Below are 19,251 nucleotides of genomic sequence, written 5' to 3' on the forward strand. Positions count from 1 at the left end.
TATTATATCACATTTAACAATTATGTGCCTGTATCTAATTCTATTCAATTTAAATAAGCAAAACAAGTTATTGATGTTATCGCATATTCTAATTTTAGTAAACTGATACAAGAACAACGACAAAGAACACTCCTATAGTATGATTTGGTTTCGGATACATTCATTGTATTTTAAATCAAATAGTTATACCTCTTATATTATATAAATACTATACTTACGCTCCTTATGAGGTATATCCAAAACTAAACATTTGAATATAATTATTAAAAATTAAATTAAATTTACAATAAGAAGTAATTATGTATTTATTTTTAAGAAATTTAGTAGAGAAGATAAGCCTTTTTTTTAATATATCTTCAAGCATTGGATTAAAATAGAGAATACACATATATATTCTGGAACATGTATCTTTCGAAACTTATAAATAAGAAAAGAACACTGATTACTTAATAAGATATTCGACTAATAGTGATAATGTTCCTACACTTTAAACATTTAAATTATTTTCGTTTATTTTAATTTATATATTTTATTATATAGGAATTTCTCATTTTATTTTAGTTTAATATTTAATCTTCCACTTTAAAATATCTTAAAATTACATTGAAAAAAACTTTTGATTTATAATTCTAATTAGTCTTTGAATAATTATATTTTATTATACTTAGTTTGGGATAGCCTCATAAGGGTGTAAGCGTAGAATTTCCGTGATATAGAGAGTAAAAAATGTTTTATTTAAAAATACAGGAAGTATATTATATTATATTAGTGTAATTAACACTTCTTCTTTTTTATAGCCAATTTTTTTAAACTATAATTGTTACTACATTTTGTTTCGTTTATGGTATTTGTGTACAAAAAGTTTAAAAAATATAACAAGCCCTTAAACGAGAACATGATACGTCTAATATCCCAAAACCTAAGGGCTTAATCCTTTTCATCCCCAGCCGCTGCCACACCCCTCACCCGCTGGCTGCTTCCCCTTTTCTTCGTCTACCAATATCAAATTTGTAGTTGTTCACAAGTAATTTTTTCTAATTTTCTTTCCACTCCACTTGTTGTTCACAAGTATTTTCTTTAATTTTCTTTCCTCTCCACTTGTTGTTCACAAGTATTTTCTTTAATTTTCTTTCCTCCCCACTTCTTGTTTAGCAGTATTTTCTTTAATTTTCTTTCCTCTCCACTTGTTGTTCACAAATAATTTTACTTTCTTCTTTTTGCTATAACCGTAGACATTGAAGGAATTTATTTATTTATTTATTTATGTAGATTGGTTCTCATCAATTTAGGGCGAGCAATTATGATTCCATTTATATTGAGAGTGAAGTTTTGTGAAGTCGACGATAAGGTAAGTGTCACAACCCTAATGAGGAGTATGACGGGCTCTGACCCGTTGGTCGAAAACCACCTGACTTAATAGATACTTAGAACATCACATACCATAACTCAGAGAACACCTGCACGCAGAAAAGGCCCAACATAGAAATATTCGATAATTCAACACATATGTATATATGCAGACCGACAAGGTCGCCACAACATAAAGTATGTCATAAAGCCGGCAATGCTATCAGAAAAATATCCAGAACCCAAAACAAGGCCGACAAGGCCATACATAATATTTACATATCCCACTATGTCTATGAGCCTCTAAGAGTGTACATATGAACATATACTACACTAGCAGAAAAATACCAAAAGACAACAAGTCCAGAGAAGTGGCACTTGCTAACACCGCTGAAGTTAGAAAGTCCTACTGCGGTCGCTCCTCAATAACCCAAAAAGTTGCACTGCAAAGACGAAATGCAGCGTCCCGTGCAATGGGACGTCAGTACGGATAAAAGTACTGAGTATGTAAGGCTGGAATCAATAACATAAGTAAAACGGGGATACAAAGACAATAGAAGTAACCTGCCATTTGAGAACGTACAATATACAATGCATGAGTTTAAAATCATATGCAAGCATATACATATATATAAATAGTATCATCATCATAACGTACCCGGCATTTTTAGGACTCGGTGTATAACGTACCCGGCCCTTTCGGGACTCGGTGTGTAACGTACCCGGCCCTTTCGGGACTCGGTGTGTAATACCAACTGATCAGTGGTTGCACAATAGGTGCCGTACCCGACCGACTATAGCGTGGCTCGGTGTGGTAAAATAGTGCATACATACATATATACCATGCATAATGAGCCAGTGAAGTAACAACGGCCTTTCGGAGTGACATAAGGTCATAACCTTCGAATGAATTATGGAGCTTGTATCGAATCCAAGGAATTAGCTTAATGGTGATAAACATGATAATATGGTAAGAATCAATCAAATAAGTAAGACATTAAGATTTGAAATACATAGCATAGGAATGGAGTGAAGTTGTTATGGAACGCTTATGTTCATGTTCTAGTTGGGTTCGTGCCAAAGAAAGAAGGAAACGAACACCTTACATACCTTATCCGTCAAGCCACCACTTAAAGAATTCCTTACATCGATGCTTGCTCTTCACCCGAACCTATATATCGAGAAATACATCTTTAATCATACTTTCATCATATTTCCATCAACTTATAAGCACTAATTATTGAAGACTAATTTGGGTTACGAAAATTTGGGCAAAGATCTCCCCTATATCATATACTTCCTCCAAATACCAAAACAACTCCCAAACAATACCAACAACATCAACAACAACATCCTCAATATTCTACAAGATAAATATGTATATTCTCATCCTAAACTCTCTTCAAACCTCAATCCATAAACCAACAACATCAACACAACAAACTATAACTTTTATTCTTGTAAATATTCCTAAATCAACGTTGATAAAGAGAGAGATTCAATGATTCATACCTTATCTTTACTAAAGTAGCAAGATCTTCAATATTTACTTTGTTTCCAAGCCAACTCCAACACAGAATGAAATTATAAACGAGACTACACGTTGTCAGGACCTTGATTAATACGCCGTAACTTGAAATTGACTTAAAATCCTCACCTTTTATGTGATATAAGAGAGGTTTGCTTGCTGAATTTTCTGGAAATTTTTAGAAGTTTTTGATGGAAAAAAATGGGGTTTTTAACCTTTTGATAGTGTCTCAAAGTCGGCAGCACTGTAGCCACTACTAAAAAAAACGGAAAAAACCGTTGACAAAAACCGACGTCTAGCGTCGGTTTTTTTAACCAAACCGACGGGAAACCGACATTTTAACGTCCGTCGGTTTTAATAGCCTCGCTTTCGAAAAACGACGGACAACGTCGGTTTTTACCGACGACAAAGATCGGTTACGTTGTCCGTCGGTTTTATTCAAATATTTTTAAAAATTAAAAAAAAATTAAAAAACCGACGGACGGGTCGGTTTTATTAAATTCGGATTTTTTATCTTATATATAAATAATATATTTTATGAAAACGACGCACTCGCGTCGGTTTTTTTATAATTTTTTTATTTTTAATTATAAAACCGACACGAACGAGTCGGTTTTTTTTGTAAAATATAAGCATTAATTCCGTAAAACCGACGGACGCAGTCGGTTTTCGGAAAATCTGCAAAATTAATTTCCGAAAACCGACGGACGCAGTCGATTTTCCGTCGATTTTCCGGAAAATTTTCAGCATGCAAATCATGCATTTTCTCGCAACCACACGCACAAAAAACCCGGTACAAAATCTGCTCGAAACCAATAACAAAAGTCATTCAAAACTAGCATTAAAATGCTCCAAATCAATTCTAAAAGAGCTACAACACATAAAATCATCCTAAGTAATAATAAAACACATCAAATACGATCTAAATAAACCTTCAAAGTTCCGAAATATTTAAATGACCAACCAAAAGTACCATTAACTAGTTTTAACATAAGTCCATTATTAAATTCAAACTACTACAACGATCATCCGGTGTTCGGGCTACGAAATCACCGTCATCATCATCTTCCGGGGTCGCAGGGAGGGGGAGAAGGGGGCACACCAAAACGTCCACATGCGATGTGGCTTTTAACTTGTGCCATTAGCAATTCAATATTCGCTTTCATGGTGTTACTTTCCTTAACTTTAATAATTTATAAATTCTAACTTTAATATAATTTTGAAAAGCACAATCCCAACTAATTCTAACTTTGAATTCTCAATAACAATTCTAACTTTAATAACTTATGGATTCTAACTTTAATTCTAAAAAATTGAAAAGTAAATCTAGTCAAATAAAATCTACATTTTAGTTTTGAGGTTATAGAAATATTATAACTTAATAATTCTAACATAACTTAATAATTCTAACTTAATTTGAAAAGCACAATTCCAACCAATTCTAAAAATTGAAAAGTAAATCTAGAGAAATAAAATCTACATTTTAGTATTGAGGTTATAGAAATACTATAACTTAACAATTCTAACTTTGAAAAGCACAATCTCAATCCATTCTAATTTAGAATGATCAATAACAATTCTAATAACTTATGGGTTTCTAACAAAAAGCACAATCCAACAACAACAAAAAAACTAGTCAAATAATTAAAGTATGTATTTTTGCACATATTCAACATCAACAATATTACAAAGAATGATAACTAAGCTAACACAAATACATTGACAAAGAATATGAAATATAGCACAATCTCAACCCAAAAAAAAAAATGACAAGTAAATTAAACTAGGCAAATAAAGTTTACTTTTTTTTTTCCACAAATTCAACATTAATAACATTGCAAATGATGTTGAACAAAGCTAAATAGACGAGCATTAGGCCTAAAATCTACAAATAAAACTAAGATTAAAAGAATTTTAATCTTACCTAATTTAAGAGAAACTAACCTTCAAAATGGGTTTGGGGGGTAGGGGGAAGGAGGCTCACAAGGGCGGCAAGGCGTTGGGCGGCGGCGAAATAGGGGAGCGGCGTCGGAGGGGAGGGGGCGGCGGCTAGGGTTTGGGGAGGGTGGGTTTAATTTTGAAGAGGGATAGGCGAAATGGGAAAGAATCCCGTTCGCCAATATATAGGAAAAACCGACGGACAAAACCGACTCTGTCCGTCGGTTTTTTCCGCACATTTGACCGGATTTTGACCCCAAAAATTTAAAAAAAAACGAAACCGACACTGTCCGTCGGTTTCTTCAAAAAAAAAAAGTTTATAATTTTTTTTAAAAACAAAATGAATTGTATATTATTTATAATATTTTTTAAAATAAAACCGACGTACGACGTCGGTTTTATATTATTTTTTTTAAAATTAAACCGACGTGGGACGTCGGTTTATTTTGGCGGAATTATATTTTCAAATTACGCCAAAAAAAACCGATGTTGTCCGTCGGTTTTCTCGATTAAAATATTTTAAAATAATTAAAAATACAAAAAACCGACTCTGTGAGTCGGTTTTCCGTCGGTTTTTTTAAACGACCCAGTGCGTCGGTTTTTGATCCGTCGATTTTTAGCAGTTTTTTAGTAGTGAGCAGTGCTGTTTCTGCTCTGTCAGCCTAAATTGTAACGTCCATAATTCTCTACTCCGATGTCCTATCGATGAGCGGGTTATTGCGTTGGAAGCTAGACTCGACGAACTTCATTTTAGGCTTTTGCTTTACCTTAAAACTCCTCATATACTAAAAGATATTCTTCCTCCAAGTTGGGCCAAAATTGCCCCTCATATTTTCTTCAAAATTCCAATAAATTTAATTTCCTTGATTCACTTGCCCTTCAATCCTTCCATAACTAACCCTCATAAACATAAGATAAGCACATCTATTCTCGTGTATTCTTGGAGGTAACTCCAATGTCCATACTTAAAACCGCCAACACCTACGAATTTTCGCGTACCAAACTATGGGGTGTAACAAAGAAGTTGGCTTTTGCTTTTTGGATGTTGGGGACAAAGTTGATTTTTTTGGTTATACATACCAATAACAGAAGCTAAGTTAGTTTATGGTTGTATCGCATAAATATTTATGTTTCAGAAATTGTTCAATAATCATAATATAGCTAAAATCAAATGCTTATTATTATTGTAAATGTTAATATCGGTTCGATAGGTTTTCTTGTTATGGATCTATAATTCTTCCACGAAGGATAATGAAGTGTTGCATATATATATGCTTGTTCCTTGATTAAAGCTTTGTTAAAAAAAAACTTTTAGTGCAAGAGATTGAATTGCTCAGAGCTTGCGATCCATTTTAAGATTATTGAGTTTCATTATCTTACAAAAATTGGTCATATAAGAATGTTAAGGAGATTTTAGTAAAGATAATGCTTTTCTATAAGATCTATGATCATATGTACCTGTGAAAGTTATATACATGATACAATTATTTTTGTCTTTTGGTACTAATTTACTTTGTTGAAATTGAAAGGTAAATTTCTGGAATTATTGGAGCAACAATGATAAGTGACCTATATTGATCAACCTAAGGTACAATTGGAGACAATGGCAGAAGAAAAAAGGAGAAGACTATGCGGCTTTGTATCTCAAGCAAGACACTACTATTGTAATTGTTGTCATAGAAAAATTATGTATTGTAAATATTTTGAAAGCTAACTATGTAATTATGTGTAAGTTGAAACCTATTTTGGAACCTAAAATTTTAATTTTTGCAATGTTATAGAAATTCTTGAGTTAACAATGCTTATGGTGTATTATTCAATTTGTAGCAATGGAGTTTCTCTAATAATGACTAAACACTATATATAATTGGCAAAAATATGATTATACATTTTCACCTTTTGTAGCAATTTTTTTTTTTTTTAAATAGCCGTATTTTTAGGTATTTTGTGGCAAAATGAATAAATTCTTAGCTACATACAAAAATGTTTGTGGCAAATACTTCAATTCATAGCTATGACTTCCGAACTCGTAGCTAAATACAAATATTATTGCCACGAGACTAAAATATAAAATAGCCACAAAGTTTTAATTTTCATAGCAAATAAATTAAGTCTTTTGCCACAAAAGAATATATTGTGCCTTCAATATAAAGATCGCTACAAATTTTAGTGTTGTGGCAAAACAGTAAAACTATTTGCTACAAGTATATATTTTGTGGCAAAAATTTTCACAGCTACAACACAAAAAAATCGTAGCAATAAGTATTAGTCCTTAGCCACGGATCATGTAAAGTTTGTAGCTAACTTTTAGCTACGCTACTTCTAGCTACGAATGCTACGGAAAAAAAAATTTGTAGCTAAAGTTTTTAGCCACAAAAATTTTCATATTTAGCTACAATGTATTTCGTAGCTATATGTACTCTGTGTTGTAGTGAATGAATGGTAGTTACTCTTTCTGTTCTCCTATAAATTTGATGTCTAATCTTCACTTCGCAGTCTTATTTAAGCGGATCTTATTTGGTTGCCAATGCGCTTTGCTGCAAAAAAATGATATTACCGAATACCGTACCGAACCAAAATTTGATTTACCGATTCCCGAACCGAAGTTTGAAAGTTCGGTATTTGGTATATACTTTCAATTACTGAATACCGAATTACCGAACCAGAACTTTAAAAATACCGAACCGAATACCGAACGCCCAACCCTAGATACATTTCCTTATTTGGCAACAATACTTTAAACTTTACCTTTTACGCGTAATAAGATGATTTATAACCACACAAATATCTTGACTTGTTTTGACCACAAGATTCAAAAAATTTATTTATTCCTTAAATTTCATGTCCAATCAAATTATATCACATAAATTGGGACGGAGGGAGTAAGTCTTTTGTCAATCTAACCAGACTTGTGTGAACATTTAATAAGATACATAGATTGAGAGGGTGATTTATAAAAAAAAGTCATCATGCCTTCCAAGATATCCAAGGCCAATGGAAGTGAGAAGAAACAATTAAAAGCTATAATCCTCTTCCAAAAATATATGTATAACATATATGCATTACTTATAGTCTTATATACATTGTTACAGGTTACACTAAGAATTATCATCATCATCTTCTTCTTCTTCTTCTTCTTGATAATCAAACTATTGCCCAAAAAATTCCATGAGAAAGTTTGGGGGGAAAAAAAGATAAAGGAGAATAAGTATTCTGACTTGATGGTTAAAAAGAAAACTAAGAGAAGAAAAGGAACAACTATGATGTTGTTGTAGTATGAGAAACCGCGTGAGTAGCATTATTAGCAAGATGCCTCATAACATCAACTTGAACTCTTAGTGAAAGGATATAATCTAAGGTTTCTTTGATCAAACATTCATCATCCATGTATTCTCCTCCAGGGACAAGTCTTTTTAGAACTTGGGTTCTCTTATTCACTAGATTTCTTGCTATACAACGACCTAAAGCCTTCTTTTTACTTCTTCTTGAAATGCTACAACTTTTCTTGAGAATTTTCTTGCTTCTCATGTTCTTATGCGACGTGGCCAGTACTCTCATTGAAGATTTTTTTATGCCATGATCAGAGTCATTGCCGAGAATGTCGGAAACAATGAATTTGTTTTTGTTAGCTTGTAAAGCATTGGCCATAAGGGTATGGCTCCAATATGTTGTAGAGTTTCTTGCGGAAGCCATGGCCAAATCTGCTGATAGCTTTATAGCTTTCTTTCTCTCCATTATGCTCATTTCTTTCTTTTTAGCACTGCATGCTTTAAGTCCTTGTATCCATTTCTTGAGAAATTCTTGCTTGAGTGAACCAGTATTCGACATTCTCTAAGAAAAAAACAAAGTGAAAAAAAATGTAAGAATGAAATCATGCAGGATAAACTTAGAAATCCAAAAAGAAAAAAAATTATTTTCAATTGCATGCACATGCCAGGTTCGACAGATTGACCACAAAATATTGATAAAATTAACCTCTCAAGTTTAGTGTAACAAAAATGTTCATGAATGTGTGTTAGGACTACACAGGCATAAAACAACAACAGCAACATATTAGTGAAATCCCACAATGTGGAGTCTGAAGAGAGTAAAATGTACGCAGATCTTATCCCTATCTTGGACGGTAGGGAGGCTGTTTCCGAAAGAAATACACAGGCATAGTTACGAATATCAAAAAAAATTCAATAAGCATAAATGTTAAGAACATGCAAAAGGTTAAACTTGGAGAGCATCTTAATTATAACATTAAAATAGTATAGTAAGAATTAGCATACCTTAGTGAGCTTAATTTTCTCTTAAATGCAACAGAAGATTTTTCCTTGGAAGGTTGAAATCTGAAATAGAAGACAGTAATCTATTGTTTTCTAAGATCCAGCAGGCAAATCGATGTAGCTCAAGAGCACAGAGAAGGGAAATGAGAAGGAGAAGAAAAGTGAAAAGTGGCTACTAATTTATTTGATCAAAAGGAAGTGGGGTGGTGAGGAGGGGGGTGGGGTGAGGGATGTTGTGGGCCAGTGAGTGAAGGACACAGCACATGCAGGGCACATGGAAGCATTTGGCCCACCATGCAAGAAACCCTAAATGAGAGGAATAATATTTGAAAAGGTCCCCTTAGTGTCATGCAAACCCAAGATTTGTCACTTATTATGACTACAAAATGACACTCACACAAAACCCATCTAATTATTTTCCTCTATCACTAAGGTTTTCATGCTTGAATACTACAAATTAAAATGGCGTTAACACCTATATCCACCTACTTGGTCATTGATATTGTTTACCCGTAAAAATGGTAACAATTAAATTTGTAAGTGGTTTATAGGATATGTGATTTGATTAATAGATTACGTATAACAATAGTAAGTAAATGATAAACGTATATTGATGAATAACAGTAAATAGAGCTTAGGAAACCAAGTTTGTAAACTCTGAGAACTGGTCCGGTCTTGGAGATTGCTTCCTTTAACCGAGCCAATCACTTAAGAAAGTTCCACTGCCTCCTTTTCAGATTACAAGTGTGAAGAATAATCTCACCCTAAAATAAAGGGGGTACTCCCCTATTTATAGCTACAAATAGATGGGCCTTAGTACAATCTTAAAAAGGCCTCTCTAAGAAAATCCTAAAATGGATAAGGCGGCGTTTGTACGGTCATTCTGACATCCGTACTGTCGTCAGCACAAATGGCAGAACAGTTAGGTGTCGCGTGGCCTGGCTCATAACGGATACTCCGAGCCTATGTTGAGTGTCTTCGCTTCAGGCTCGAGTCTTTTGTGCTTATCAACATACCCTCGGTTTTTGACACTTAATTGGAAAGACTCACAACTTGCCGGTCCTCGTTCCTTCGATCTTGTATCGGATAGCTGCAATATTTCCTTCGGTCCTTACCGAATACAAATTGAATTGAGTCGATTTTTATCGTATACAAATATAACAAAGATAGTTTCCTTAGTTTTAAGACACTGACTTAAGGAATGTTAGTATGGTAAAACTTGGTTGCAGATGAAGCATATGAAAATTAATTACTCCTAGACGTTTAGACACAAATGATTGATTGGGAAGGGGATAGGTAGTTCAATCAGACCAAGTCAAAGAACCTTAAATGGGGCTTTGGAATTTATAATACTCGTAAGATTGAAATACATTTATGATATTTTTAATTTGGGTAAAGATTGTACAAAGGTTACTACCATATAAAAGGAAAAAAGGGCAGGATCCAGAAAACATGATGAGATTGGGTGGATTAGTGGGTCCTTGAACAAGGAAAATTCTTAAGGCATAGGTTTTGGCTATGACAAGAAAGAAAAAATAATCACTCACATGGTTTCCACATGGAGATCTCTATTTTATGAGAACGTGAAGGCCTTTTGTCCAAGTACAAAATCCTCCAAATATACTTTAGTAAGATTTGGACCAAGGTTAATTTGTAGCATATATTAGGTCATTGAGATATTAGTGAAAGTAGTAGTAAAAGGGTGATGAAAGAAATCATTAAAAAAAGAAAAAAAAACATAAAAAAAAAAAGTAGTAGTAATATTTTACCACATAATAAATGTGCTGAGGTAATTGAGATTCCTTCACTTTCAATAATGACGCAACTTTAATTACCCCCTCCGTTTCAATTATGTGAATTTATTTGACTGGGCACGACATTTAAGAAAGAGTGAAGACTTTTGAAATTTGTGATTCAAAATAAGTCTTGAATATTTGTGTGGCTGTAAATCACTTCATAAAGTGAATTTGTTTCCAAATTAGAAAAGAGGTCATTCATTTTGACACGAACTAAAAAGAAAATATATTCATATAAATTGAAACAGAAGGAGTATTAGTTATTTGTGGCATCTGGGTCCAAGTAAACTACTAGGCATTCCATAAATAAGTCTACACCCGGCGTACAACTTGATTGATTTGCTCAACCAAGCAAACCACGTATGAGGCTCCTATTTTGATAGGTCATCGAATCAAATTTGCTTTGTGGATTTGTCCTATGTCAGATTAATGTGATACTCCCTCCGAATGAGTGTCCACTTTAGTCATTTACACACTCTCTAAAAAAATATTAATTTCTAGATAAAAATAGGTAATTTATTAAACTCCTCTTATTAAATAGGTATTAGGATTGCAAATCCGAAAAGATAAGGTAGTGGACACTCTTTTTTGACTAAAAAAAAAAAAAAAAAAAAAGTGGACAGTCTTTTTATCGCGAAGGGAGTACTATAAAAAAAAACTCGCATTTGCCACTGCACTAAACTTATCCTCCTTTATTTAATCCATTAATTAGCTCTGTTGTTGATTTTCACTGCGAGCAGATCTGGCTAATGATCCACTTTCAGACCTTATAACACTATTCATCTGCATATAGTACTCGATTTAGAAACCCAAAATCAAAGACGATGAAACTTAAACGGGAAATTAGCCCCAAACACATCGGTTATTAATCTGTGTTATTAGAAAATAGTGAGACATAAACTGAAATGAATAAAATATTATATATGTTGCCGTGCTATGAGGGCTATACTTTTCTTTTTCTTTGGTAAACCAATGACGATCCAATCCCATGGGTAAGGCAGTTGGCGTGGCCCGTGTTGGATGGTTATTGGTCGTTTTTGACAATGAAAACAATAACACGTTCAAGGGAGTTGATTAGGCGATGCTCCAAAACATGTCTGCAGTTAATTTCACTATCTGTAAGACCTTTCCTCCAACCTCCGTGTTTAGCACCAACTGGTTAATTTCGCTATCGCCGCAAAAAACAATTAAGGAAACCTGTGCACACAGCCAGCTATTACATCAGATTATGACATGAAAATAGAAAAGGAGCATGTGCACACATGGATGGACCCTTCCCTTTGTCCCTGCTAATTTATTAATCATTCATTCAACTTACGCCACGTGCTACATTAATTATAAAACTATACCATGGCTCTCTTGTTGAATTATACACAAAAATGAAAGGCGAAGAAGGCATTCAGCAAGACATCAAATGCCGCAACACCACTAATCACATTTACTTCATTCAAGTGCTGCCACATGCGTGCATTGATTCGAAGAACCTGTTACATCCACTGACGAAACAGAGATAGTTGACCAACATTTATTTCATAACCACACATGAGGTACGTTTTAATAAAGATTTTACGTTTTATAAACTAAATAATCCGTTTAAGTAATTATTTATACTATTAGGTCATTCAAAAGATATGTAAATGTGAATCCCTTCTTAAAATATGAAACCTGATATCTTGCAACTGAGATATGTTATTTATTACAACATGTAAATATAGCTTGATGACGTAATTTTTTTACACGGACAGTCTTTGCAATTATGGACGCAACGAATTGAATGTCTCAACCTAAGAGGTCATTCAAAATATATGTAAATGCGAATCCCTTCTTAAAATATGAAACCTAATATCTTGCAACTGAGATATTTTACTTATTACAACATGTAAATATAGCTTGATGACGTAAATTTTTTATACGGACAGTCATGTGCAATTATGGATGCAACGAATTGGATGTCTCAACCCAAGATAATCATTCTTTTTAACTTAATCGGAGAGACCAGTACCCCACATGCCTCAACGCCGTGAAGTTGATGTGCCTCTTATTCAATAGATTTGGTGTCCAATAATAGGGATAAGGGTTGGCTGGTGTTTCAAAATCAAAATACATGAATTATTCACGTCTTAGCTTCTAACTAGACAGTCTTACCATCCCAGATTATACCCCTACATAACATTATTGTAATTTCAGCAGAACAAACGGTAGCTAAGGCAGTAATTAACGGCTTGACCACAATGAGCACAGTATAAAATATCTAAATATGCATCAAGAAGCGCAGACGACTAAACTAATGACGAAAATGTTCTTGGTGACAACGGATTGGGATAGCTACATGTAGCTGCAACACAATGTATGCATACATTAGCTATGGACTGTCCTTTGCCTAAATGAAGACGCATAAAACTAGCACATGTACCCGGATATCATATTACAGTGTGTACATTAGCATGAACGTCCAGACCTAAATGACGGGTAAAACTAGCATACTCACCCACTTATCATATTACAATGTATAAACTCAACGAAACTACCTAGGTAAACAAATCCAGCTATAACTATCTTGAATCAGATTAGCTAAGCAGCAGCACTGCCCATCATCACACGAACTTCATCCCACAAGCCTTGCTTGGTTCTGTTTCTATCAGCCGGCTGCCTGAGAATGAAAAAGCAGGATATTGATACGCACATATATAGAACGAGAGGTGATATATTTCAGCATTAACATAATGCACGTAATTGCGAGTTATTAAATGGACGCAATATCCTCTCATAAATTTGCGAGTTATTATGCACGTAAATAGCGGAAAAAGTAGCTTTGTCTTCCATAGAGTCTAGCATTCTGATTTTTGAGGGAAGTATAACCTCATCCTAATGATAACCCACAAGGAGAAAATGTTGAACCAATTAAGACAAAGTAGGGGATAGACCAGTATTACTGTAATCCCTGAATGCTTCAAGCCAAAAGTCTAACTCGAACAACATTAGTCTGGTTGTCCGCTAAACTGGCCACACTCTTGAGACAATTATACTTCTTTATGCAGCCAACGAGTAATATATGTTCCTATACTAATAAAGGAGAATTATGTTATTACAAAGCCAGTGAAAATACCATCCTGCAGTGCACAGAGGGAACACATTCTATAAGCTGGATCAAGAAAACAGTTTGACAACACAACAGTTTTTAGCTGTCAAATCAGAGTACCCTCTCATGCATCAAAATGCTCATTGGTTTAATCCTGTATCATATAATTAGAGAAATTAACCCAACATAACAAAATTAACATGATTTTAATTAAATTACAGCATTCATGAATAATTATCAGATCACGTATTTTTAGAAATTCGGCCTTGAAAGGATAGTAATGTACTCCAAAATCCTCAACAGAAGTTGTTACCGAGTCCTAATTCAGTTTCACCATGTCAACCCAGAATAGGATTCTATATGGCTCAATAAAATTCATAACCACATGAATCGGGTGTATGTGAGTTGTAGGATCACAGGTGAACTCTAACATGCATAAAACTTAAAAAGACTGGCTACGCCTAATTGAACAATTTTCGCAATGATGTACAAGGAGAGGAAGAAATAGTAGGACCATGTCAACCCAGACTAGGATTCTATATGGCTCAATAAAATTCATAACCACATGAATCGGGTGTATGTGAGTTGTAGGATCACAGGTGAACTCTAACATGCATAAAACTTAAAAAGACTGGCTACGCCTAATTGAATAATTTTCGCAATGATGTACAAGGAGAGGAAGAAATAGTAGGACACCTTCTATTGAAGACGAGGAATCGACCATGGAAGGAAGAGAAGGTAACCAAATCCCTATGCTTCGAACATCCAAACAAGTCCTCCAGCCGAAATAATAAATAGGTTCAGTCCTCAGCTGAATTATAAGTTTTAGTTCACGAAAACTGATTTCGAACACACAGGATGTTAAGTTATCATAGGTTGCTTTAAGTTCCTGAAAACGTGAATCCAATAAAATCCTAAAAGCGTAGGATTGAAATAGAGACAAACCAGTGCGAATGAAAGAAAGCAAAAATATTGCAGAGAATCATAAGGACGTAACATAATTTAATCCATGCACTGTATTCTTTTGTGGTAGCTTTCCTTCCCCTAGAGGCTCATTGAGTTTTTGGTAATGCATGCAACTAGAGTTCCAAAAGACAGGGAAGACGACGATTGTGATCAAGGAATCTAAGAGCAGGAGAACTAAGATCTAGGACAGGAACTCTGACCAGGTTTCCAGTGCAAGTGTTTCAGCCTTTCAGGTGCCTCTCAGGTTAGTGCAACTCCGGAATATAACAGTGAATGGAGCAGAGTAAAACGAGTCTCATGCTATTAAATTAGATAGAAATGCATGACTACTATCAAACAAATGAGTTGAAAGCTAACAACAAAGATAAGGCCTCTACACTAAGAAACAACCTTCCAACCTTCCATGTCTGTCTCATCAAGGTAAGGTCAGCTACAAGAGATCTTCAAGGCCCCTACTACAGTGAGGCCTCCAGAACTGTCAAATGTAGAAGAAGGTCCTTTTTCCCGGGAGCCAGCAACGTGGCAAAGGCTGCTTGCCTCCTTCTAGAGATTAAGTGCACAGGTGCCTTGCATAATTCAGTTAAAGGTGATGTATCCCTAGAATTGAACTACAAAGTGCATTGTTCAACTCCTTAAAGGGAATGTCTTCCTAGAATTGAACCCTTGTAACTCCCTTAAATATAAAGGTAATGTCTTCGTAGACTTGACCCATCTTCAGGTTCAAAAATCAATTACGAGTTAATATCAATTCCGGCATTGCATCATCAAGATTCAAGGATAGAGCAACATAGCCAAAGTTACCTGGTGGTAAGGCAAGGAAGAAACTTCTCTCAAAAAAATAACCCTAACGAGGAAACCAAAAAAACAGAGCCAAAAGCACAAAGAAGGGGTATGGCAACGCACCATTAGAAGCCGACCCCATCCACTAAGAGATAGAAGGGAAAGAAAAATGACAAAATCCATGAATTTACATAAGGGGGTTCAGAAAAATACTAGAATAATTGAGATTTGAACCTGTGATCTAAAGCAACTTTTGAACCACTTTACTGTTACTCCAGAGTTTTTCATCAACAGCTTATATTTTTAAAACAAAGAAAAAAAGTTTTCCCCTATTTATGTGGTATAATTTTTCGACCAAGGGGTTTCAATTCAACCTTGCCTCCAACTAATTCTGCCACTTACACCATCAAACCAAAGAACAATCTAAATAATGTATGGAAGTTGCATAAGAGAAATTCAAAGAATCAAAACAGACCTGAGGTAACTCGCAAATAAAGGTCAGCAGTTTTGATAGATCATGTGCTTCACAGTCTCTCTACGTACCCGAGTACGTGTGACCATAGGACTCTTAGTATGAGGAAAACCATCCATGTTATGATCTTTGCTAACCACATTAACTATCTTCCTACCAGGTTCATCCGCTTTTCCAGTCCCTCCTTTTAGCACATCAGCAGATCTCTTTCTGTCCATCTCTTCTTGTATAGGAACCGGCCCTAGAGTACAGGGAAAAAAAAGTGAGATCGAAGAGCTGCAATTCAATTTAAGTGAACAAAATGCTCCCACACAGACAAACACAAAATACAAAAATAGATAGAGAGCGAATGCTGCTCGCAGCATACATTGCATTTCATACACAATTGTCTCAAGATCCTCAACTCCCCTCCGCAATTTGTCAAGACACTACTGAAAAAGACCGAATCATATACATATAGTTGAGAAAATCTGGCATATAGGTTGTATCTCTCGCAAAACACAAAAGTTCACCAGCAAAGGCTGCCTATTGATGGTTAATCAATAAATAAAGATGACAAAAAGTAAGATCACAAGGAGGTATCTGGTGTAATCCAAGTTTCCATTTTGACCAAGAAAAACCATTGGTCTTTCGTCCCAGGCAAATCATAATCTGTCCCTTTGTTGAACCCTTTTCCTTCAAACAATAAGGGCCCAAAGGCAATCCAATAGGTCATAGTTTGGTAATGGGGGATATTAGATAAAATTAGCATCTTGAGGGACAATTATGAATGTGCAAACTTACAAAGTTCCTACCATGCAGGCTCATCCCTTTAGTTGTGAATGTATGCTAATCCTTACTAACAACCAGAAAACTCTAGAATCAACTCACCTTAACAACAGTACTAAGGGATACTATACAAACAAAGGAAGAAAATATGGTGTTAAAAGTGAAAAGATTGTACCTTTAGATACATGAACCGAAGCCTGAGGTGGGAAAATAAGCAAGGGGGCATACAAATAGTCATCAGACTTCAAATAATCCCCAACGTTGTCCAGGGGTTTATCTTCCTCAATTCCTGGAAACAGAACAATATCCAACAAATTAATATTGTGATCCTAATCACAATTTGAGAAGTCAAAACATTGGTACACTCACCATCAGGAACAGAGGAGGAGGAGGAAGAATAGAGAGGTGCAAACATAAAAGTGTCAGACATGAGATAATCCAAGACTTTGTTGAGAAGTTGATTCTTTTTGCGTTTCTTCATGGGTTTCTTCTTCAGGTGAACAAACTCCGCTTCTTTACCCATCTTTGCTGCCTCACAGAAAGAACGAGAAAGAGATGTAGAGAGCATAATGAGAAATTAAATATAGTGGTGGAAGTTGGGCGGTTATGAAGTGAGTGCAACGTGTGCTTCCACTTGGCAACTAAATGACAAGCCATCTGGCCCCCGTCCTCAACCTTCTTCCTAAATACTCCCTCGGTTCCCTTTTACTTTACCACTTGTGAGTTGTGATTATACACACCCCTTGAGAATTAATAAATAAAGTGCATAATTTATTAATATATTCATATTAATTGGTGTATATTTTTATTAAATTTGAAAAATAATTTAAAGTGAATATTTAATACTATGGGTAAAATTAAAAAAAAATATTTTTTCTCGATATATTAAAAGTGACAAGTAAAAGTGAAAATTTATTTTTGAAATACTGGACAAGTAAAAGTGATGAGAGGAGTATCATTTTTATCTTTTTTGGCCTTCTTTAAGCAATATTGCGTTGAATTTGCTACTCCCTCCGTCCGATATTACTTGACCACATTTACTAAAAATATAAGTTCCAAATTACGTATTCATTTACAAAATCAAGACAAAATTAATTAAATATTTTTCAGTTTATCCTTAGCATTAAATGTTCTTGAAAATTACTCAATATTGAATAGAATATATTTATTGGAGAGAGATAGGGTAAGGTGGTAAAATACTTCTTTTTATTTATGATTTCTTAAGAGTGCGTTAAAAATAAAAAAAAAAAGCTGACCAAGCATTATGTATGAAAGACTTTTAAAACCCCCATTGTCTCTAATATATATATATATGCACACATACGCGCACACACACTACTCCCTCCCTCCTATACTAGCTATCCACATTTTTTAAAATATTCATTCCAAAATATTTATAAATTTACAACATCAAAATAAAATTAATTAATTTTTTATCATTTTTCCATTAACATTAATTATGTTTTAAAATATACACTATGAATAAGATACATACATAGAGTGTATACTAGTTCCTGAAAGCCTGTGCTGAGTCCGGACCTAAGATCAAGATAATGAGTACTTATAAAAGTTTTAATTAGAAAAAAATAATTTGTGTTGTGTTATTTTCTGGCACAACTCCTTTAATATGGTTGCTTCTTGATTAATGTATTATTAATTATTTAAGTTGGTTGCACAATTGAATAACTTACTAAAAGAATTATTTATAAGAAAGCAAGTATTGCAGGAAATAAGTATTAAAGAGGCACATATATAGTAGGCCCCATGAGGACTTCAAACTTTGGACATTTCCTTTTATGTATAGTACTACTTTCTTCGGATAAAAAAAAGAGTTCACTTTAAATTTTTTTCAATAAAAAAAAAAAGAAATACCACTTGAAGAAATTAAAAAAATTAACCCTGTTTTTCCATATTTGCCCCTATTAAGTGTTATATGATCAAATCTCAATGCTTAGTTAATTAGGGGTAATTTAGTCAAATTACCTATTTTTATCTAGGAGTTAGAGTTTTCTTAAGAGGTGTGCAAATTGCTAAGTGGACTCTTTTTTTGATCTGGAGGAAGTGGTATTTATTGAGAAGAGTTAAGGGTAAATTAGTAAAGAGATGCTTTTTATTTATAATTTTTTAAGAGGCGTGTAAAAGAAATGTGACGAAGATGGAGGGCGTATCTCTGATATAATATTTTTTTTAATTTAGTTTTGCTATTATTATTAGGTGGTGATCAATTGAAAGAAACGCAAGTCGAACAATTATGGGATATTAATGGTTCCTTTTCTAAATATTCTTCATTTCAAGCATGGTGCATG

The 19,251-nt window shown here is 34.2% G+C and overlaps 2 protein-coding genes across 4 annotated transcripts; both read right to left on the reverse strand.

The window, feature by feature from the left end:
* Positions 1–7,843: 7,843 nt before the first annotated feature.
* On the reverse strand, positions 7,844–9,236 carry LOC132030745 (transcription factor IBH1-like 1). Its single transcript, XM_059420483.1, has one exon. It carries the CDS (start codon positions 8,639–8,641, stop codon positions 8,072–8,074), a length of 570 nt encoding a protein of 189 aa, XP_059276466.1. The 5' UTR covers positions 8,642–9,236; the 3' UTR covers positions 7,844–8,071.
* A 3,929-nt stretch (positions 9,237–13,165) lies between these two features.
* LOC132030746 (uncharacterized) lies at positions 13,166–17,559 on the reverse strand. 3 transcript variants are annotated; one of them, XR_009408087.1, is made up of 5 exons: positions 17,315–17,559; positions 17,121–17,234; positions 16,181–16,418; positions 14,656–15,726; positions 13,166–13,530 (listed from the first exon to the last, which is right to left on the reverse strand). XR_009408087.1 is itself a non-coding variant. In XM_059420485.1 (4 exons), exons 1-3 carry the CDS (start codon positions 17,511–17,513, stop codon positions 16,204–16,206), a joined length of 528 nt encoding a protein of 175 aa, XP_059276468.1. In that variant the 5' UTR covers positions 17,514–17,553; the 3' UTR covers positions 13,166–13,530; positions 16,181–16,203. The 3 variants fall into 3 exon arrangements, 2 of the variants coding, with proteins under 2 accessions (XP_059276468.1, XP_059276469.1); XM_059420485.1 differs by lacking the exon at positions 14,656–15,726 and having other exon boundaries at positions 17,315–17,553; XM_059420486.1 differs by lacking the exons at positions 13,166–13,530; positions 14,656–15,726 and adding an exon at positions 13,537–14,113 and having other exon boundaries at positions 17,315–17,558.
* Between the last annotated feature and the right edge of the window lie 1,692 nt (positions 17,560–19,251).

The sequence above is a fragment of the Lycium ferocissimum genome, chromosome 9 (genome assembly GCF_029784015.1).
Source record: "Lycium ferocissimum isolate CSIRO_LF1 chromosome 9, AGI_CSIRO_Lferr_CH_V1, whole genome shotgun sequence".
NCBI classification, from domain to species: domain Eukaryota; kingdom Viridiplantae; phylum Streptophyta; class Magnoliopsida; order Solanales; family Solanaceae; genus Lycium; species Lycium ferocissimum.

Excerpts from the sequence above, each read along its gene's own strand:
- LOC132030745 (XM_059420483.1), bottom strand. The coding sequence starts at position 8,641 with ATGTCGAATACTGGTTCACTCAAGCAAGAATTTCTCAAGAAATGGATA.
- LOC132030746 (XM_059420485.1), bottom strand. The coding sequence starts at position 17,513 with ATGCTCTCTACATCTCTTTCTCGTTCTTTCTGTGAGGCAGCAAAGATG. Across the intron at positions 17,235-17,314 it reads CTCCTCCTCTGTTCCTGATG|GAATTGAGGAAGATAAACCC; the intron begins GTGAGTGTACCA and ends TTCTGTTTCCAG. Across the intron at positions 16,419-17,120 it reads TTCGGTTCATGTATCTAAAG|GGCCGGTTCCTATACAAGAA; the intron begins GTACAATCTTTT and ends CCTGTACTCTAG.